Raw genomic sequence first — 17,780 nt, forward strand, 5'->3', positions numbered from 1 at the left:
TCAGAATTTGATTCTGAGTCGATAGGTATACATGAAGGTGGGTCTAGGAGGTCTAATTGAGAAGATCATTTTTCGAGTGATTTTATAGCCTTTCCTCAGTAAGGTGAGGAAGGCAAAAAATTGACAAGACAACATTTTTTCGATGGATCAACTATGGTCCCCTTGGAACGAGCTGTCAAGTAGGAGCTTTTCTGTCAAGAAATTAACCTCGTGGTCCAATTTTTCAAAATCGATTTAAAAATCAATTTTTAAACTCTTTGGTCATGGTACTCAGAAAAATAAGCTTTATCGCTGAATACAATAATATCAACAATCTAAGCTTCATTTTAGGACCCAATTGTCACTTTTACACGGCGCTGACGCACACTATCAAAACAAAAGTTGGGTAGTGTGTGTGAATTCCGTGTAAAAGGAGTGTCAAACGTCGTCGGTCAAACTAAAAAGTGACCCTGTTCGTTTGATAACAGTTGGTTTTTGACAAAGGGGTGTAATAAATATAAAACATTTTTTGCTTTCTGGGTGTTTTGAAACCGGCTTGAGTCGGGAGTACAGTCATCCCACATATTCGGAACACCCACAAATTCGGAACACTTTTGTGGTAATTTGTCAATAACATGGCTTATGCAACTTTTCTGTCGACCCTACTATGTTTAGGACCTTTATTAGGACATTCTCTTGCAATTTCACTAGTAAAAATAGTACTTTTTGAACGAAAAACCTCCTGCATTGTCTGCCTGTGTGGATCAATCGGACCGCGCACTGGACTCACAATCCAGAGGTCGCTGGTTCGAATCCCGAGGCGGACGCAAAAAATTCTAAGTGTAAATATAGGTATTCGGTGCCCTCTCCCCGTGCCATACCTTCACACTTAGGAGACCCGGGAGGCGGAGTCTTGTCGCAAAAAGAACGATACACGCCTGTGGATCCGTTGACGAAACCGCAAGGTTTAAGAGGGCCACATTATAAGGTGTTACGTCGATTCCGTTTTTTTTCATTGCAAGACTATTTTATCCAGAGCATCAAAACTCTGCCTCCAAAGAGCCTGTTCCATGATTGTGGGATGTTATTGTGCCTCCCACAATTGTGGAACACCTGAATTTGCCTGATATTTTCACAAAAAAAGTTATCAGACCATTCATAAAACATAACTAAGCTTGAGTTTCGTTGGTTTCAGTGCGTGAAGTCATTATTTTGTAAAAAAATATTTACTCATGGAGAGACCAAAGTTTGTTTACATCCGTAAGAAAAAAATGTTCCGAATTTGTGGATTTCAAGGGTCAAAGTTTTTCTTCAAAAACTTGATATAAAAGTTAAAATTTTCAGTTGTTCGATACAGCATTCGAAAGATCGCAAGAAAAGCTTTCAAATGAAGGTAAAAGCGAATCATTTAGTTCAATTATCGATTTTCTATGATTTTTTGAACATTGGCCGATCTGTAAACTGTTCCGAATATGAGGGATGACTGTACTGAAAAAAACCCAAGAAGCAGGGTTACCAGGTCTGAACAGAAAAAAATCTGGAAAAAAAATCTGGCAAGCCACTTTTCTCAAAGTAATAAGCAATTTTGTGTTCAAAAACAGTGTATTTTCACTCTTTATACATTATAGATTCACAAAATAAACAAAATACATCAACAAAACAATGTGTAGAAGAAATAGAATTTTTTTTTCAAATTGGCACTCAAAAAATCTGGCAATGTCAGATTTATCTGGCAACCTGGCACCCCTGCCAAGAAGCAAAAAAATACATTTTTTTTGTTGGATCTTTAAAAAAATCCAAAATTTCTCTTAAATTTTTTCTCCCATTTTCTCCCAATTCACTCCGGTTGACGGTGTTGTCGTTTAACACCACGCATTTCATTCATGTGTGCGCTGCTGTTTACATCTTTTTACTGAGTTTTACTACACTGATCATGTGCGCACGGCAGAGAGTGCGTAATGAAACCGTACGCTGGTGTTTGTGTGTACACCGTCGTGGGCCGTTTCATTCATTCACAGACACCACCACCACCGAAACCCCCGTGAATGAGATCATGAGGCAGACTCTACCATCTGTCAAAACGAAATAAAAAAAAAATCTGCTCTCCCACCCTAAAATCGGAACCAAAGCGAAAAGTTGTGCGAATTGTTGCGATTTATTTATTTGTTCGTTTGTATTTTGAAAGTGCGATTGCAGCCCTGTTATCAGCGAGATAAATCGAGTGCCTTTGCGCGAGATAAGACCGTCGATAGTCGTAAGTATTACCAGCTTTTTTTTCAATTTGCAAGGCCATCTTCGATGATTGGACCAGATCCGCCTCTTCACATTTTTTTCTTGTACTTCTACCTGGCAAAGTTTTCAGTGAATCACTTCCTGTAGTCTTAAGAATATTTGTATTCGCCAAAGGAAATCATTTTTTGGTAAATTTTCTGTTTGTGTTTATTTGCAGCCGAAGTTTTGCGTTTGTTTGAAAGTCGTTTGATTAAGTATTCGGTAGAAATGCCCCCAGTTGTAGGGTAAGCGAGAGAGCTGCTAAAGTTCTAAGAAACATAAAAACGCAGATTAATAATAGTTCTAATTGTAAAACGAGCCTCAATTTACACACTAACAATGATTAATACATCAATGGAGCTTTAAGTGTAATGGTCGGGCTACTAAATGGGAAGGTTTTGAAAAAAGATTTAAATAGGTGATAGCAATAATTGATATGCTTACCTTGCTTGCCCCTGTGGCTTAGATTTAGACACAGCTGGTCTTAATTGTCCATATATGGTAAAATATACTAAATTCAACTGTTTCACCGTAAAAGCTCCAAATAATAAGTTCTAGTGACTTGCATAAATAATCTATACTTTTTTTTATTATAAAATCGTCTATTAAACAATATGTAGAAACAGCTATCATAGTACATAAAACAAAAGGCGCGGGAAAAATAAACAAACTTACAATTTATTCAATTGTCAAATTTATGTTTTCAGCATTTTTTTAAATAAAATTAAATATGAACCAAGTTACACTCAAAACGGAAAATTTAGCACTACTAAAGCTGAAAACTCCATTCCCAGTCTTTGTCCCCGCCTCTTTTCAATTTTTCCCAAAAAAGGGGCAAAAAAGTTAGTACTGGCCAACATTAAAACTTTCAGTAAAAAAAAAAAATGCAAAAATTTGCATAATCGATTGTAAATTATTTAGAAAATATCGCTTATATGTTGCATTTTAAGAGCGAGTCCACGAGCAAAACATACCCATCTCTCATCTGAAAGAGCTTAAAAAATGCAACAAAATGCAGGGAGAAGCATCCCAATTGATTAAATCTAAAGGGAGTTATTGGCATTTTAGTGAAAAAAAAGCATAATTTTCGAATTCAAATAAAAAAGTGTGTAAACGTCCCATACAAAGGGGTATGCCCTGTTCGTGGACTCGCTCTTAAATCACATAAAGGCTTTTTAATCTTTTTTTTACAAATTTAGAATTTTGGGACCACAAACCGGGACAAAACGTTAAAGTTTTGGAAAAAAATCAATATTGCGGCAAAAATGTAAACATCTCACGCAAGCTGTCAAAATCCTAACGTTTGAACCGAGTCGGGGTAAAACATAATTTAAATAAAAATAAATTACCGTTGTTAAACTTGTTAAAATGATTGAAAACTACACATTTAGAACAAATTGCATATGGGCTATCTATAAACCACGTTAACCCTCTTTTTGGAAATTGACCTACATTTCTTTACCAAAAATAACAGAATCGAAAAGAAAAACTTTTCGATATAAGGACTGAAAAGCTTCACTAGTTAAAGTTGAACTTTTTAGCACTTGTACCCAAAAGTAATACTTTTCAAAACTGTTTGAACATGGACATTTGTCTTAAAACTTCCTTCAAAGTTCTGATGATTTTGTAAATTTTCTCTTAAAAAGCTTTTTACGAGATCATTTTTTTTTTGTTTTGTTATGCTACTATCAATAAATTGCTAGATATAAACAATATAGGGGAAATTCTCGTATGTTTGGCAGGTTAAACACTCGCTCCTAATTTAATCCAATTTGCTGATTTTCACTATTTAAACAACTTATTTTGCAAAACTATTGATTGAAACTTGCTTGCTCACTTCTCATTGAGCTATTTATCACTCGATTTCAGTTGAAAACGCTTTTATTTAGCTTTAATTGAATGTCAAAGTTCTGACCTGTCAACATTAGAGGCACGCTGGAATTAGAAGCTGTTCCCCTATTAGTTGAAATTACCACCGTCACAAATACCTCACAATCTGACTTAAGTATTCCGTAAGAGAACAGCACAATAAATTCCGTTATTATCTGACCACTTTCGTCGCCGTCGCCGCCGCGTGAGTTGACTCTGCAGAAGAGTGCAATAAAATCACGTCCGTTTGAAACTTGTTATTCCTCTGGTTCACACGCGCAAAAAGTACCAACAACCAACCTATACCTCTCGGTACCAAAAGCAACTTTTGCCCTGTTGCCCAAACTTGGTGGAATGGCTTGTTTTTTTTTTCAGCAAAAGACCAGTGCAACCAACACTGAACTGAAAAGCTCTGACCAGAAAGGAATGAAAAGAGATGTTTGCCTTATTTGTTGCCGAACTTGAATAATTCGTGTCTCGTTCGCTGAGCCAGCAGCTCTTTTAACTGGCGGCGTGGTGTTTACCTGTGCGGTTACCGTGGAGTGGGTAGGGATGATACCAGACTAAGTGGTTAATTATCTCTATTAGTTATTATTTTTTTAACTGAACAATGTTTTTCAATTTTTATTATTATTTTTTTTTTTTGAGATGACGAAGTTCTTCATTGTAATGATTTTTCATTAGAAGATATTAACTTGGCTTGAAAACTGGTCAAAGTTGAGTGCACCAGTAAAAAAAAATTACTGGTTTAGTAAAAAATTTTGCTGTTTGCGGAATCAGTTTTGCTAAAATCAGCGATTTTTTCTCGCTGGATTCGAAAGAGCTGCAGGTTTCCAAAATCAACCAGGAGATTATTCTGCTGGTTCCGGGAGACAATGCGCTGATCCAGCGCATTTTTTCGCCGTACCAGCGGTTTGTTGCACTGATTGCAACAAAATGCTGATTTTGGAAAAAAAAAACTTCGCTAGTCCAGCGGTCGTTTGCAGATCGCTGACATGTCAACACCAGAGCAAAAATGATATAGGGTATTTGTCCCTATTTTGGGCCTACTAAGCCGAGCGCACTTTTTATTTGATGTATTCTCGAAAGCTGCTATAGGCAGCCTTGCTTTTATTACATGAATAAGTTGGTTTTTTAATGCTAATGCTCTTATTTAATCACATTTTTGACAAAAATACAGTCATCCCACATATTCGGAACGGTTTCCAGATCGGCCAATGTTCAAAAAATCATAGCAAATCGATAATTGAACTTATTGATTCGCCTTTACCTTCATTTGAAAGCTTTTCTTGCGATCTTTCGAATGCTGTATCGAACATCTGCAAATTTTAACTTTTATATGAAGATTTTTAAGAATTACTTTGACCCTTGAAATCCACAAATTCGGAACACTTTTTTCTTACGAATGTAAACAAACTTTGGATCTCTCCAGGAGTACATATTTATTACCAAATAAGGACTTCACACACTGAAACCAATATAACTCAAGCTTAGTTATTATTTATACATGGTTTGATAACATTTTTGTGAAAATATCAGTTAAATTCAGGTGTTCCACAATTGTGGGAGGCACAATAACATCCCACAATTATGAAACAGGCCATTTGGAGGCAGTGTTTCGCTGCTCTGGACAAAATAGTCTTGGAATGAAGTTTTTTGTTCAAAAAGTACTACTTTTACAAGTGAAATAGCAAGATAATGTCCAAATGAAGGTTCTAAAAATAGTAAGTTCGACAGAAAAGCTACTTTTGGCATGCTATTGACAAATTATCATAAAAGTGTTCCAAATTTGTGGGTGTTCCGAATATGTGGGATGAATGTACCTTATATTTCTGTAAAGCCCGAGAAACTGAAACATTTTTTGTCCCTATTTTGGGGATATTGCTTCTAGCATACGACCTTCTTTGTACATATTTTCGGCCTATCTTCTGATTGGTTGAAATCTCGAAGCACGTGGCGAACTTTTTTGACGTACGGTTCAGCCCCAGCTCGCACAGTACAGCCGCACAAATTCGGTCGACAAACATGCTCAATCATTGTGATATTTTAAGCCACAAATCAACATTAGAACGATTGATTTCACTTTGCATTACGTGCATAGTTAGCTTGGACATGATTTATATAATTCTTTACGAGTTTTAAACATAATAAAACATTTGTTGCGTAGCCAAACAACAAGCCCGTAATATGCAAGAAACACTGTAACTTGTGAAAAGCGCACACACACTGTCACAATTTGTAGAAGTTTCAAATGGACTGAATATAGAGCCATTCTCTCCGAAATGGACGAAGTTATTAATCAGTTATTTTATAACTGCCACCAAAGTTTAGTGATTGTTTTTGCAGTGGGATTGTGGCATCCACCAATAAAAACATATTGCCGGTGTTCTGAGATTCGGGGGACGGGTGAGCGATGAAAGCCGGGCGCTGAGTGTCAACAAACAGTAAGCAAAAGTGGTGAAAATTTTCGCCCTAATGGGCAATTAGCGATTTGCCAAAAAAAAGTGAAGAGTGCTATTTTTATTGCTTAATTTCTAATTTAGAAGGAAAAAGTAAATTATTCTTGCCCACCAAAATGAGGATAATGACTGCACGTATCATTATCAAGTGGCAGATTCCTGCCAGATTTGGTGAAATGCTCAATTTCATTGAATTAAGTTTAGTAGACCCAAAATAGGTACTAGGTCCAAAATAGGGACAAATACCCTACGAGCTTGCTGCAAAAACTGTCATAAAATGTAACTTTTTTTTGCAGCAAATACACACGCAGAAAAATATTTTGTAGAATCAGCCTGTACGAGATTTGATTCAACAAAATTTTTGTTGAATATAATCAACGCCGTTTTTGCGTTGAAACAAACCTTGATTTTCCTCAATTCCACAAAAAACTTTTGTTGTTTTGAAAAAGTTGCTTTGACGTTTAGCGTTGATTTTACAAAAATCTTGATTTTCAAATCAACAAAACGTTTTGTTGATTTAAATATGCCTTATTTTTCTGCGTGCACTGATGCAGATTATGATGTATATTTTTCCTTTGGGTGTTCAAATAGGTACAGGTTAGCACATTTTTTTGGTTGGAACCATTCATGCCAGATATATGTTGCAATTGTTCCGCACATCACAAAAACGACGGATTTGACTTCGTGGTAAATAAACGCCTCAGTTTTCCCAAGGTTTAATAGATTTGAGCTCTCTGAACACGGTCCAATCGACAGAGTTGAAGCGACATCAAGTGGGTCCAGCCGTGTTATTTGTATTTTGTTACTTATGTGATAATGTTTTGTATTATGTGCAGGGTTGCTAAAATATCAAAATATCAGCTCTCAGCAACTATCATTATCCCGCCTGAATATTCATGCCTCAAATACAACTGCTCTTCTCTCTTCATTGAAACTCTCAGCGCCGAACATAGCCGAACACGTTTTCGTGTTTACCCACTCGCGATTGATATTTTCCTTTTCTCTCTCATTCCCGCTTCCACGATCATCCTACCACATAAGCCGCCACAAAACTAATTTCGTAAACGCAGTTTGACGGGACGTCATGCGTGGTCGGATCCTAATCGCCATCTCGCGTTCTCTCATTGCAGTTTTTGGAGAGATTGAGAGACTCAGCGGTGAGAGCGCATAGTCGAGGAAAAGGGGAAGAGTGATAGAGAGAGAATGACATCGCTGGGAATCACGAGACACAAGAAGAGATCTCACAAGCTATAGTGACGGCCACTATACTCTCGGATATTTTTGGTGCAGAGATAATCTATTGATAGCTTTTTTATCACTCATTTGCAACACTGATTATGTGTTTACTAAAAGAAGAAGGTTTTTGGTGCCACTGCTTTGGTGGCTTTTCCAGCCTTAAAAAAAGTAAAATAAATTCTAATCTAATCTAATCTAATCGAACACAAGCGCAGCCAGTCCGAAGAAAGCATCCTGGAAGAACTTGTGGTAAGATTACGCCTCAAGTTCTTTCTTGTCAATATTAATGATTACAGTACATCCGAGTTACCCCGAAAATGTATAGCAAAAATTAAAACGGCCAGGCCTACTGCGTTGCATTAACCGCAGAGACAGATTCTGTGAACGGATCACATTTCACAGAATCATCAGGGGAGGAAGGATGCGTGGACATACCGTACCAAACGCTCCGAATCAGTTGTGGTGTGGTGTGAAAGTGTAAATTTGGCAGATAATAATATTTAGGGGCGGGAGGAGGGGAGGAGGAGGTAATGAGGAAAGGAAAAAGGGAAGGTGGGAATGGGATAATATGGATATATCATTTGATCAATAGAATATTATGTAAAATAAGGGAATAAAATCATCTATCAAATAATGATAGATAAAATGGATAGATCTCACCAAATCAAGATTTAACAGCTCCAGCAGGGTTTGAACTTATCATCAAATGCCACTTGAATCGTAATTCTTCTAAGACTTCTGGACTTGAACAGGACTACAGTAATGTAACGGGCAGCAACAATCAAGGTTCCAGCAGCGATCCTGGTACTGCTCGACCGGCAGCAAAGGCATAAGACGCCGCAAGTTGGTACTGATCACCACACGATGCATTAAGTCTGGTACTGCTGGCCGGATTGGTAGATTAGAACAGGAGCATGATGACCACTTCATAAAGTGCTCCAGCTGTTGCTGATTCTGCCTTCTTGTTCGTGTAATCGTCACCCCATCAACCGCTACCACCATTTAAATTGTACAGGAACTCCGGTTTAAAAATTGAAATCGATTTTTTTTTTAAATACAAATTCCACAAAAATGACAGTGGAAAAAATATACTTCTGTTCACGCTCCCAGATTACTTAGATCCTTAAAAAAAGTAAAATAAATTCAAATTCAAAAATCAAAAAAATCAGCAGTGTAAGCTTTGAGAAATATTGGCAGCGCCTTATTAATTTTGATTAAGGCCTAATGTTTAGAAAACTTAATTTTTGAAAGATACTTCAATATTTTGCGTTCGAAAGGATTGAAATTTAGATCTTTTTAGGTTGAAAACGCATGGCACTTACACTCAAACCCCGATGGTTTGACACCAACGGTTGTCAAACGAACGGGGTCACTTTTAAGTTTGACACCAAGGGAATGGTGGAAAGAGAGGAATCACAAATCCGTATAAATAATTTCAAGATTTTTCAGGTGTAAACCGAAAACGCGATCAAAAATTAAAGTGGAAGAATAAGGTTTTTAACTGCTAATTCAATTGTCGGTGTACAGGACGCCGCACAGTTTAACCATTTTCTGACGTCCATTCAATTTTGCAGTCCAAACCCAGTGATTGAATTGGAAAAATAAAATCTTTTTCAAATTTTCTTTTGTTGATTTGTGTGCACCTATGTCGAAGACCAAGATTGTTTACTTTTTGCTCTTTGGTCTGACAGTCTTGGTCTGACAGATTTGGTCTGTCAGCTTTATCATGGATTTTGGTCTGGTCTAGGCGAGGGCTAGGACACAGCACCTTCCTGTTTGACACCCCTTTTACACGGAGTTCACACACACTACCAAACGTTTGATTTGATAGTGTGCGTGAGCGCCGTGTAAAAAGTGACAGTTCGTCACTTTTTAGTTTGACTTTGACCAACCAACGGGGTAAAAACTAAAAATGTGTTAAATCTGACGCCACAAAAGTTAACCAAAATCACCCCATTTGACGATTCCCTGCAAGCCGTCATCGTATTTGCACAACGAGAATTCGTGCCTGCTGCTTTTATTCCCTACCTTTTTATGATGCGCACCGCCTGAGCGCGCTTGATCCATCCGCCATCCCCAACCCCAGAGGGTAACGAGATAGAGAGCCCCAAGTGAAACCTTTCAGGTGACAACTCGCTGGTCACGACGACGCCACCGCCAGTTGGTCAGTGGCACTCGGTTCGATTGGTCACGATAATCCTCTCGAAAAATTTCGGTGATAAATTTTGGTGTTGCGCGTCGCCACCGATGATAAGCAACAATTGATTTGCAAACCGGTTTAAGCTACTTGTGGGAAGGTCACGTGTTGGGTGTAATTGCTCAAGGGTCCGAACCACAGCAGAAATGATCCGCTTCATGGTTTGAAGAAACGATCAACCGAGCAATGAGTGAGCTAAAGCTACAGTCGCTGGAAAACTCGAGCCTGTACAAACGTCGCACAACGTCCAAGGAGAACCTTCTGCACGTCGCAGGCGGAGAACCCTTCCGTCGAACCACCACCCCCACGATGGCCGAGCGTCTCTACCAGAACGGACCGTCGATAAGAAATCCCAACGCGACGACGCCGCTGTATAGCAACATTGCTGATAAGCACTTTTCGCCACAACAGCCGAGTTCCAGTGCACTTTTGGCGGCTGACGCCATCGTACGGGATTTGAGCAGTGTCAACTTGGGATCGGGAAGCAGTACAGGATACCAGAACGTTCCGTTGCCGTTGGCCAGTTCGACACCGGTCCGCAGGAAGATGGAACTACGCGAGCAGTCCGGCCGGTCCAACGTGGAAGTGATTGGGTTAGTGTGGTGCTAAAGGGTTGTGGTTGGGTTGGGCTGGGGGTTTTTTTCTTCTGCGAAGTGTGCTCGAAATGAGCAGTGAAAGTTTGCGCAGAGTCAGCAAAAAAAGTGAATCAACGTTTTTGCATTGACCTATCGTGCAATGGATCAACTTGTGATTTGTGAAAAAGCCAACCCGTAAAACTACAGTGGCAAGTTCTTAGTCATTTAAAATGTTCACCACAAAGATGAGTGATGCAGAGTGAAAAAGAAACAGAAATTACGGGAAATATGGCGGATACACCGGACAGTAAACAAGTTGCTAATGGTGTTTGACATTTGCTTACAAATGTGTTTTCGATATGAGGTCACCAACTGAATGTGAATGTTTTTCGATAAAAATTGCTTGAGTAAATATTAATCATCCATTATTTTAACATTATTTTCTGAAAATTTCACCAAATGAAACAGACGCTGTTACAGACAGGATGTTTTAAATCATTTCTAGATTTTTCTGAATTCTGGATCATTTCGGATTCTGGTCATGTTGCAAGGGGTTTCAAACAAGAAAATCGTTAAAATGTCCAAGTGTTGGTATAAGCCGTCATTTGAATATTTTTCAAATCTGTTTTGAGAGCATTGAGCATTTTTTACTTCAAAATTATTATTTGTTCATCAAGACAAACTGAGTTCCACGATATCTCAACACTGTCCCCGCGAGGTGATTTTTTTGTGGCCCGTCTATCAAATGATCTAAGGTTCAGTTAAAATCTGTTTTTGTTATTCTTTGTGTTTATTGTTTATATAAAACACAAGATGTATCCGTATTTTGATCACGATTATGTATAATACGACACAAAAATAATTTTCAAAAATCTATCTCAACGGAACAATTGGGTCCTAAAATGAAGCTTAGATTGCTGATATTTTTGTTTACAGCGATAAAGCTTATTTTTCTGAATACAATGACCCTTTGTACGACCACAAAGAGTTTAAAATGGATTTTTTTAAATCAATTTTGAAAAATTAACCTCGCGGTCCTTCTTGACAGAAAAGCTCCTACTTGACAGCTCGTTCCAAGGGGACCATAGTTGATCCATCGAAAAAATGTTGTATTGTCAAATTTTTTTTTTTGAGTTAAAATGAAAAAAAAAGATTAGAAATGGTTTTTAATCGTGTTTTTTACCGTTGTACATAAAAATTTACACAGGGCTTTAGTACCCAATTTCACACGTTTTGAAAACAATCAATTTTGTAAAAAAAATCATTAACTATTTTTGGATATGGGTTTTAAAACATTCAACATTTGTCCTAAGTAGCATCTGTGAAAATTATTAAAAAGTTATGACGCAGCATTTTTCATGGACTTGGCCTCAAACTAATTTTGCACTTAGTAATCGGGGGATAATTGTAGGAATAATCTCTCGCAACGATTTATCATAAGTTGCATTTTATTTCTAGATTAAATTTTCAAATCATCCTATCTGTATAGGAAACCCATAGCCTATGATCTATGGGTTTCCTATACAGATAGGAATATAGGCCGCGTGGTCAGACAAATCTCGTCTCGAAAAGGCAAACTTATGGGAAATTGGACGAGCTTTCCGGTAAAAAAATGTACGAGTCAATTCTGTCACTTAGAAATCGCTAAAAACCACCAAAAAAACCTATTTGTTCAACATTTTTTATTTTTAAAACCGCTGTAACTTCACAAGGATTGGACTTCGGACAATGGTCAATTTGGAGACTTTAATATAAAATTGTCTGGAGAATCGACTCGCGCGTTCGGTTTTTAAAAATTTTGATGTTTAGAGCACCCTGCATTTTGCGTGAGTCTTTTTGTCACATTTTAGGCTATTTTCACAAAAATTTTGAACGAAAAAAAAATCGTGACATCACCTTAAAATATAACTTTTAAACTTAAAAATTGTAAATTCTCATAAAATTGGCGTGTATTTTTCTTTCAGTGTATTTTTTTCAGAAAGCCCGTCAAATTTCCTACATGTTTGTCTTTGACCACTATTTGATACGATGCAACGGCTTCGAGAAACAGTAATTTTTAAATTACAAAATACAAAAATATTTAAATAACTTACGCCCTTCTCAAATGTCATTTTTGAGAACAATTGGCTCCATATCAGGGTGGCCACCAGATTTCGATTTTCAATTTCCCGGTTTTTTCCCGGTTTTCTCCCGAGCCCAGAAGGAATTTTCCGAAATGTTTTTAAACCAAACTACAATGTTTTTTTAGGCTAACGTTAGTACCAACATACTTTTTGAACGCATACATTTGGTTCAAAGTTTGAATTCCTCAAGAAAGCTTTCAAATCTTGAGTAAAAGTAAGTAAGATGTAAACGAAGCCGTTTTTATCTGTTTCCAATCCAAACATCTAATTTCCATAATGATTGGGATTTTTCATCATCATACATGTAGATTGTTTAACCTCAAAATTTAAAAAATCGTTTTATTTTTTAGAATGAGATTAATTATTACTACAATGTATTAATTTTAAAGAAAAAAATTGCAAAAATAAGTTGTTATCAACAGTTATGTAAATGCTCGTTAATTCGTTAGTTGCCTCGAAAAATCAGGGGGCACAAAATATTTTTAAAAAACATCAAAATTTCGATTGAAATTTAAGTGCAACCAGCTGAAATCAATATAAAATGCATTCCCTTGCGTTTGGAATCATTTTTAAGCATGTTTGGGTTAATTTAATAATCTTTTTTTTTTAATTTTACACCTTTAGATTTTTTTTGTTACCGCAAAATCTTACATTTTGAAGACAAAACAAATAAACTAGTGTAAAATGTATTTGAACACTTTTGCATTCAAATGTTGAGACTATGGATTATTCCCCACTTGACCCCGGCCAGAGCCGAGGGACAAAAATTTTGAAAAATATTAGCATCGGCCTTATTTTCAACATGATCTCAATTTTGTGTTGATGTAGTAATCACCTAAAAGTGATTGCCTGTATTTCAAGTGACGTTTTGTAGCAGAATTCTAAATATATTGTATTTTAAAATTTCTGAAAATTTTACATAAATTTCAAACGACATTTAAAAAAACTTTGCAAAAAAAAATTCATTGCAAGTTGTCCTTAATAATTTGTCTGGCTGAGATTCTCAAATATTATCAAATAAAATTTATTTACAAACAGAAACTCCATGATATTATTATTTTTATGTTGAAATATGTTATAATTCAACGGTTCTCAACCTTTTCTAGGCTAGGTACCCTTTTTCGTGTTACTTAAGCTGCTGGTACCCCCTAGCGTTCATACATGAAATTTTTCGTTTGCATGAGATTTTTTTACATTCCAATTCACGAAGAAAGAAAAATGAATTTTGAAGTATTAAAAATGTCGTTAATCTTGTTTCTAGAGTTGTTTAAAAACATTTACTGGATAGGCCACACAACGTCCATGTTCATTTCTTGAAATCAGTTTTTTTTTCTTTTTTTTTAATAAAGCTTCATAATAAAATGTTGTTTCCTGTTTTTCTTTAAAACTACTGAAAATGTCTTTAAATTTAGATAATTTTTTTTAATTTAATTTATTTCGTTGTCTTTTTCATTTCTACAAACATCCCCCTATATTTTTTTAAATTTTATTTTTATGTAAATTTAAATTTTGTAAATAGTATTTTTTTTGAAGTTGTAGCTATTTTCAATTGAAAAATTATTCTATTAAATGGTTGAGAAAATTCTTTTCTGCTTTCTTTTTTGATAATTTTTGATCCATTCTTTTGTTGCATATACAAATTTAAAACAAATAATTGTAGAAAAAAAAAACAAAAAAACTCAAAAACGGTGCACTTTACTTCAAATTCATAAAATTTCTAAACGAATGCAAATTATAGATTAATCATTCAAATATTTTTTAAACATTTTCTGATTGGGCATGGTTGTTATTTTTTTGATTCAAAGCAATTTGCTTTTTTATTCTCTCAAATATTTTGTTTGGGACCAATGTTCGCCATTGCGGGGTTTGTCCTCCGGACCCCCTGAGACCGCTCGTGGGTATATGTACCCCAGGTTGAGAATCGCTGGTAGAGGAAACATTTTGCTTTATTAAAAAAAATCGCCTTGTAAAAATATAATAGGATACAAAAAACATCCATAACCAAGAAGCATGAGTCTACTACACAAATTCAAACATAGTTTTCGCGAATTCTTCATTTATAATAACAGGAATAACATTCTAATTGAGAAAAGAACATATTGAATAAATTAAAGAGGCTTTTGTCAAATTTTAACTAAACTTAAAATATTTTCCCGGTTTGTCAGTCGAATTCCCGAGTTTTTCCCGGTTTTCTCCCGGCGGATAAAAATCCCGGTTTTTTCCCGGTTTTCCCGGTTTTTTCCCGAGGTGGCCACCCTGCTCCATATACACAAAAATGTCTTATATCGGCCTAGGATAACATGTCTAAAAAGTTTCATTGAAATCGGAGAGGGCCGGGTACAAAAGTAACAGAAAAATTTCCGATTTGAGCTGGAATTGCTCGTACTATATTTTTTGGAAATTCAATAAATTATATTTATAACATTAACCATGCCATCTTGAAACGGTTCTTTCAAAAGACCGAAGTTTAAAACAGAACCGGGGTTCTTTTTTTTGTGAGCCACGTTTCGTTCGCTCTTTTCAGTGAACCGGCTCTTTGAGCGGCTCGCTCTTTTTTTGCCCACCTCTAGTTGCTTGCCTATTAAATAATAAAATGCATTTTTTCAATATTTCCTCACCGCCATACTGGCCGCCATCTTGGATTTCAAAATTATAAATCACTTTAGCGTAGTTTACTGCCGTTCTACGCATAATTGTCCCATGTCAGTTTTGGACGAATTTGACTTTATGACATTTTTAAGTTTAGTTTGATGTGTACTTTAAGAAAAACACATAAAATCTGGTACTTTGTTCGCAAACTCATTAAAAACAACACCAAGTCTGTTTGTCCCATCGTTAAACTAATTTAAACTTAATTTTCTAACACGGAATCATCAGTTTTACTAAGAATTATGTCTTGTTTACCAGTTGTATATCAAGATAATTACAAATAAGGGTGATAAATTGCTAACTGGGGCGATTAGGGACACATAGGGCGAATAGGAACCCACGGGACAATTATGCGTAGAAACACGATCGAAAAATTTCAATCGCGTTTTTCTCAGTTCCACTTTTTTGAACATGGGACAATTATGCGTAGAACGGCAGTTTAGGGGTTATACTTAAGCTCAACAATCAAAAATAAGACAAATTAAAAAAGTTTTTGTTTCGTGATTCGATTATCCGAAGTGAAATTTTGCCAAGGCGTTCGGATAATCGAGTCTGAACTGTATCTACAAACGTGAGAGGCCAATGGAAAACCAAACCAGATGTGATTTACTAAGATTGAAGCTCTCTTTTTGTTGAAATTTATGATTCGCCTTATGTTAGTAACACGATCATAGTCTAAAGTGTAGTTCATAAGCCTGATTTTTTATAAAAATTTCGATTGAAAATCGAATCACGAATGAAGAAAAACGGTTAATGGTAACACAATTTTAATCTTTTATGTTCGTCACTCTAATCAATCGGTTACAAATCCTAATCAACCAACGTAACAAATTCTAACCTGGCCCTTAAAACAAATGTTTCATTTCAGAGTTTCCGCCAACATGTCGCTCGGCTCGATGATGTGTACCCGTTGCGACGAGGGCTTCGAACCTCATGAGCGGATCGTCAACTCCAACGGACAGCTGTGGCACACTCAGTGCTTTGTGTAAGATTGTCGTCTTTTTTCGTAAAGAAGGTATCTTTATTGATTGGGTCTGTTGCAGTTGTGCCCAGTGCTTCCGGCAGTTCCAGGATGGAATTTTCTACGAGTTCGAGGGTCGCAAGTACTGCGAGAAGGACTTCCACATCCTGTTTGCGCCGTGCTGCAACAAGTGCAACGACTTCGTGATTGGGCGCGTCATCAAGGCGATGGCCGCCAACTGGCATCCGGATTGCTTTACGTGCGAGCGGTGCAGCATCCCGCTGGCCGATTCGGGCTTCATCCGGAACCAAAACCGGGCGCTGTGCCACGACTGCAACCGGAAGGAGAAGGAGGTTGGGCTGGGCAAGCACGTGTGCAACAAGTGCCACGGAGTGATTGACGATGCGCCGTTGCGGTTCCGGGGTGAGGTCTACCACGGGTACCACTTTAACTGTACCTCGTGCGGGGTCGAGTTGGACTCGTCGGCCCGGGAGGTGAAGAACCGTACCGGGTACGCGGCCAACGATATGAACGAGCTGTATTGCTTGAGGTGCCACGATCGGATGGGAATTCCGATTTGTGGCGCGTGTCGGCGTCCGATCGAGGAGCGCGTCGTTACGGCGCTGGGAAAGCACTGGCATGTTGAGGTGGGTTGTTCGGTGGTTTGAAGCTGTAAGGTTTTCTAACATTGTGTTTCTGCTTTGTAGCATTTTGTCTGCGCCAAGTGCGAGAAGCCGTTCCTCGGACATCGCCACTACGAGAAGCGTGGTCTGGCTTACTGCGAGACCCATTACCATCAGCTGTTTGGAAATTTGTGCTTCGTGTGCAACCAGGTCATCGCCGGTGATGGTTAGTTCTCCAAGCATATTTGTGCTGTTTCAGCTTCTAACAACTGCCTTCATTTTTCAGTCTTCACCGCGCTCAACAAGGCCTGGTGCGTGCACCACTTTTCCTGCTCGATCTGCGACAACAAGATGGACCAAAAGTCCAAGTTTTACGAGTACGACGAAAAGCCGGTGTGCAAAAAGTGCTACGAACGCTTCCCGAACGAGCTGCGGCGCCGGCTGCGCATGGCGCACGAAAACACGCTGAAGAAAGTTCCGGTGGCTTAAGGGACGCGAACACACGATCGAAACATTTTTGAATTTCTACACTGGAATGCCTTACTAATCCACTGTCGAGACGAACGGAACTCACCAACATGCACAAGTCGTAGTTTTTAACTAATTGTAGATTAACTCGCAGTTACAGTGTCGTGCCTTGATTTTTTTTAATCTCGAAAAGAGTTTTTCTTAAACATATATTTACAGGATAATATATTTAACTTTCACCGAAGCGTTGTTCGAGTAGTTTTGTGTAGGCTAATACCTATTATTGTAACGAATGTGTCAAATGTTAGCTGCTAATACTAGAAATACATGTTTTAAATTAACCCAAATCTACAAGCTCCTTATTAGTGAC

General features: G+C 37.4%; 1 protein-coding gene across 3 annotated transcripts; it reads left to right on the plus strand.

Moving 5' to 3' along the window:
- The first annotated feature begins 2,020 nt into the window (after positions 1-2,020).
- LOC6042418 (LIM and senescent cell antigen-like-containing domain protein 1) lies at positions 2,021-17,757 on the plus strand. 3 transcript variants are annotated; one of them, XM_038257212.1, is made up of 6 exons: positions 2,021-2,233; positions 2,429-2,495; positions 16,227-16,343; positions 16,402-16,966; positions 17,027-17,168; positions 17,229-17,757. In XM_038257212.1, the coding sequence occupies exons 2-6, from the start codon at positions 2,479-2,481 to the stop codon at positions 17,429-17,431; spliced, it is 1,044 nt and encodes a 347-aa protein (XP_038113140.1). In that variant the 5' UTR covers positions 2,021-2,233; positions 2,429-2,478; the 3' UTR covers positions 17,432-17,757. The 3 variants fall into 3 exon arrangements, with proteins under 3 accessions (XP_038113140.1, XP_001851538.1, XP_038113135.1); XM_001851486.2 differs by lacking the exon at positions 2,429-2,495; XM_038257207.1 differs by lacking the exons at positions 2,021-2,233; positions 2,429-2,495 and adding an exon at positions 9,965-10,604.
- The last annotated feature ends 23 nt before the right edge of the window (positions 17,758-17,780 follow it).

This window comes from Culex quinquefasciatus, chromosome 1 (genome assembly GCF_015732765.1).
Source record: "Culex quinquefasciatus strain JHB chromosome 1, VPISU_Cqui_1.0_pri_paternal, whole genome shotgun sequence".
Classification (NCBI taxonomy): domain Eukaryota; kingdom Metazoa; phylum Arthropoda; class Insecta; order Diptera; family Culicidae; genus Culex; species Culex quinquefasciatus.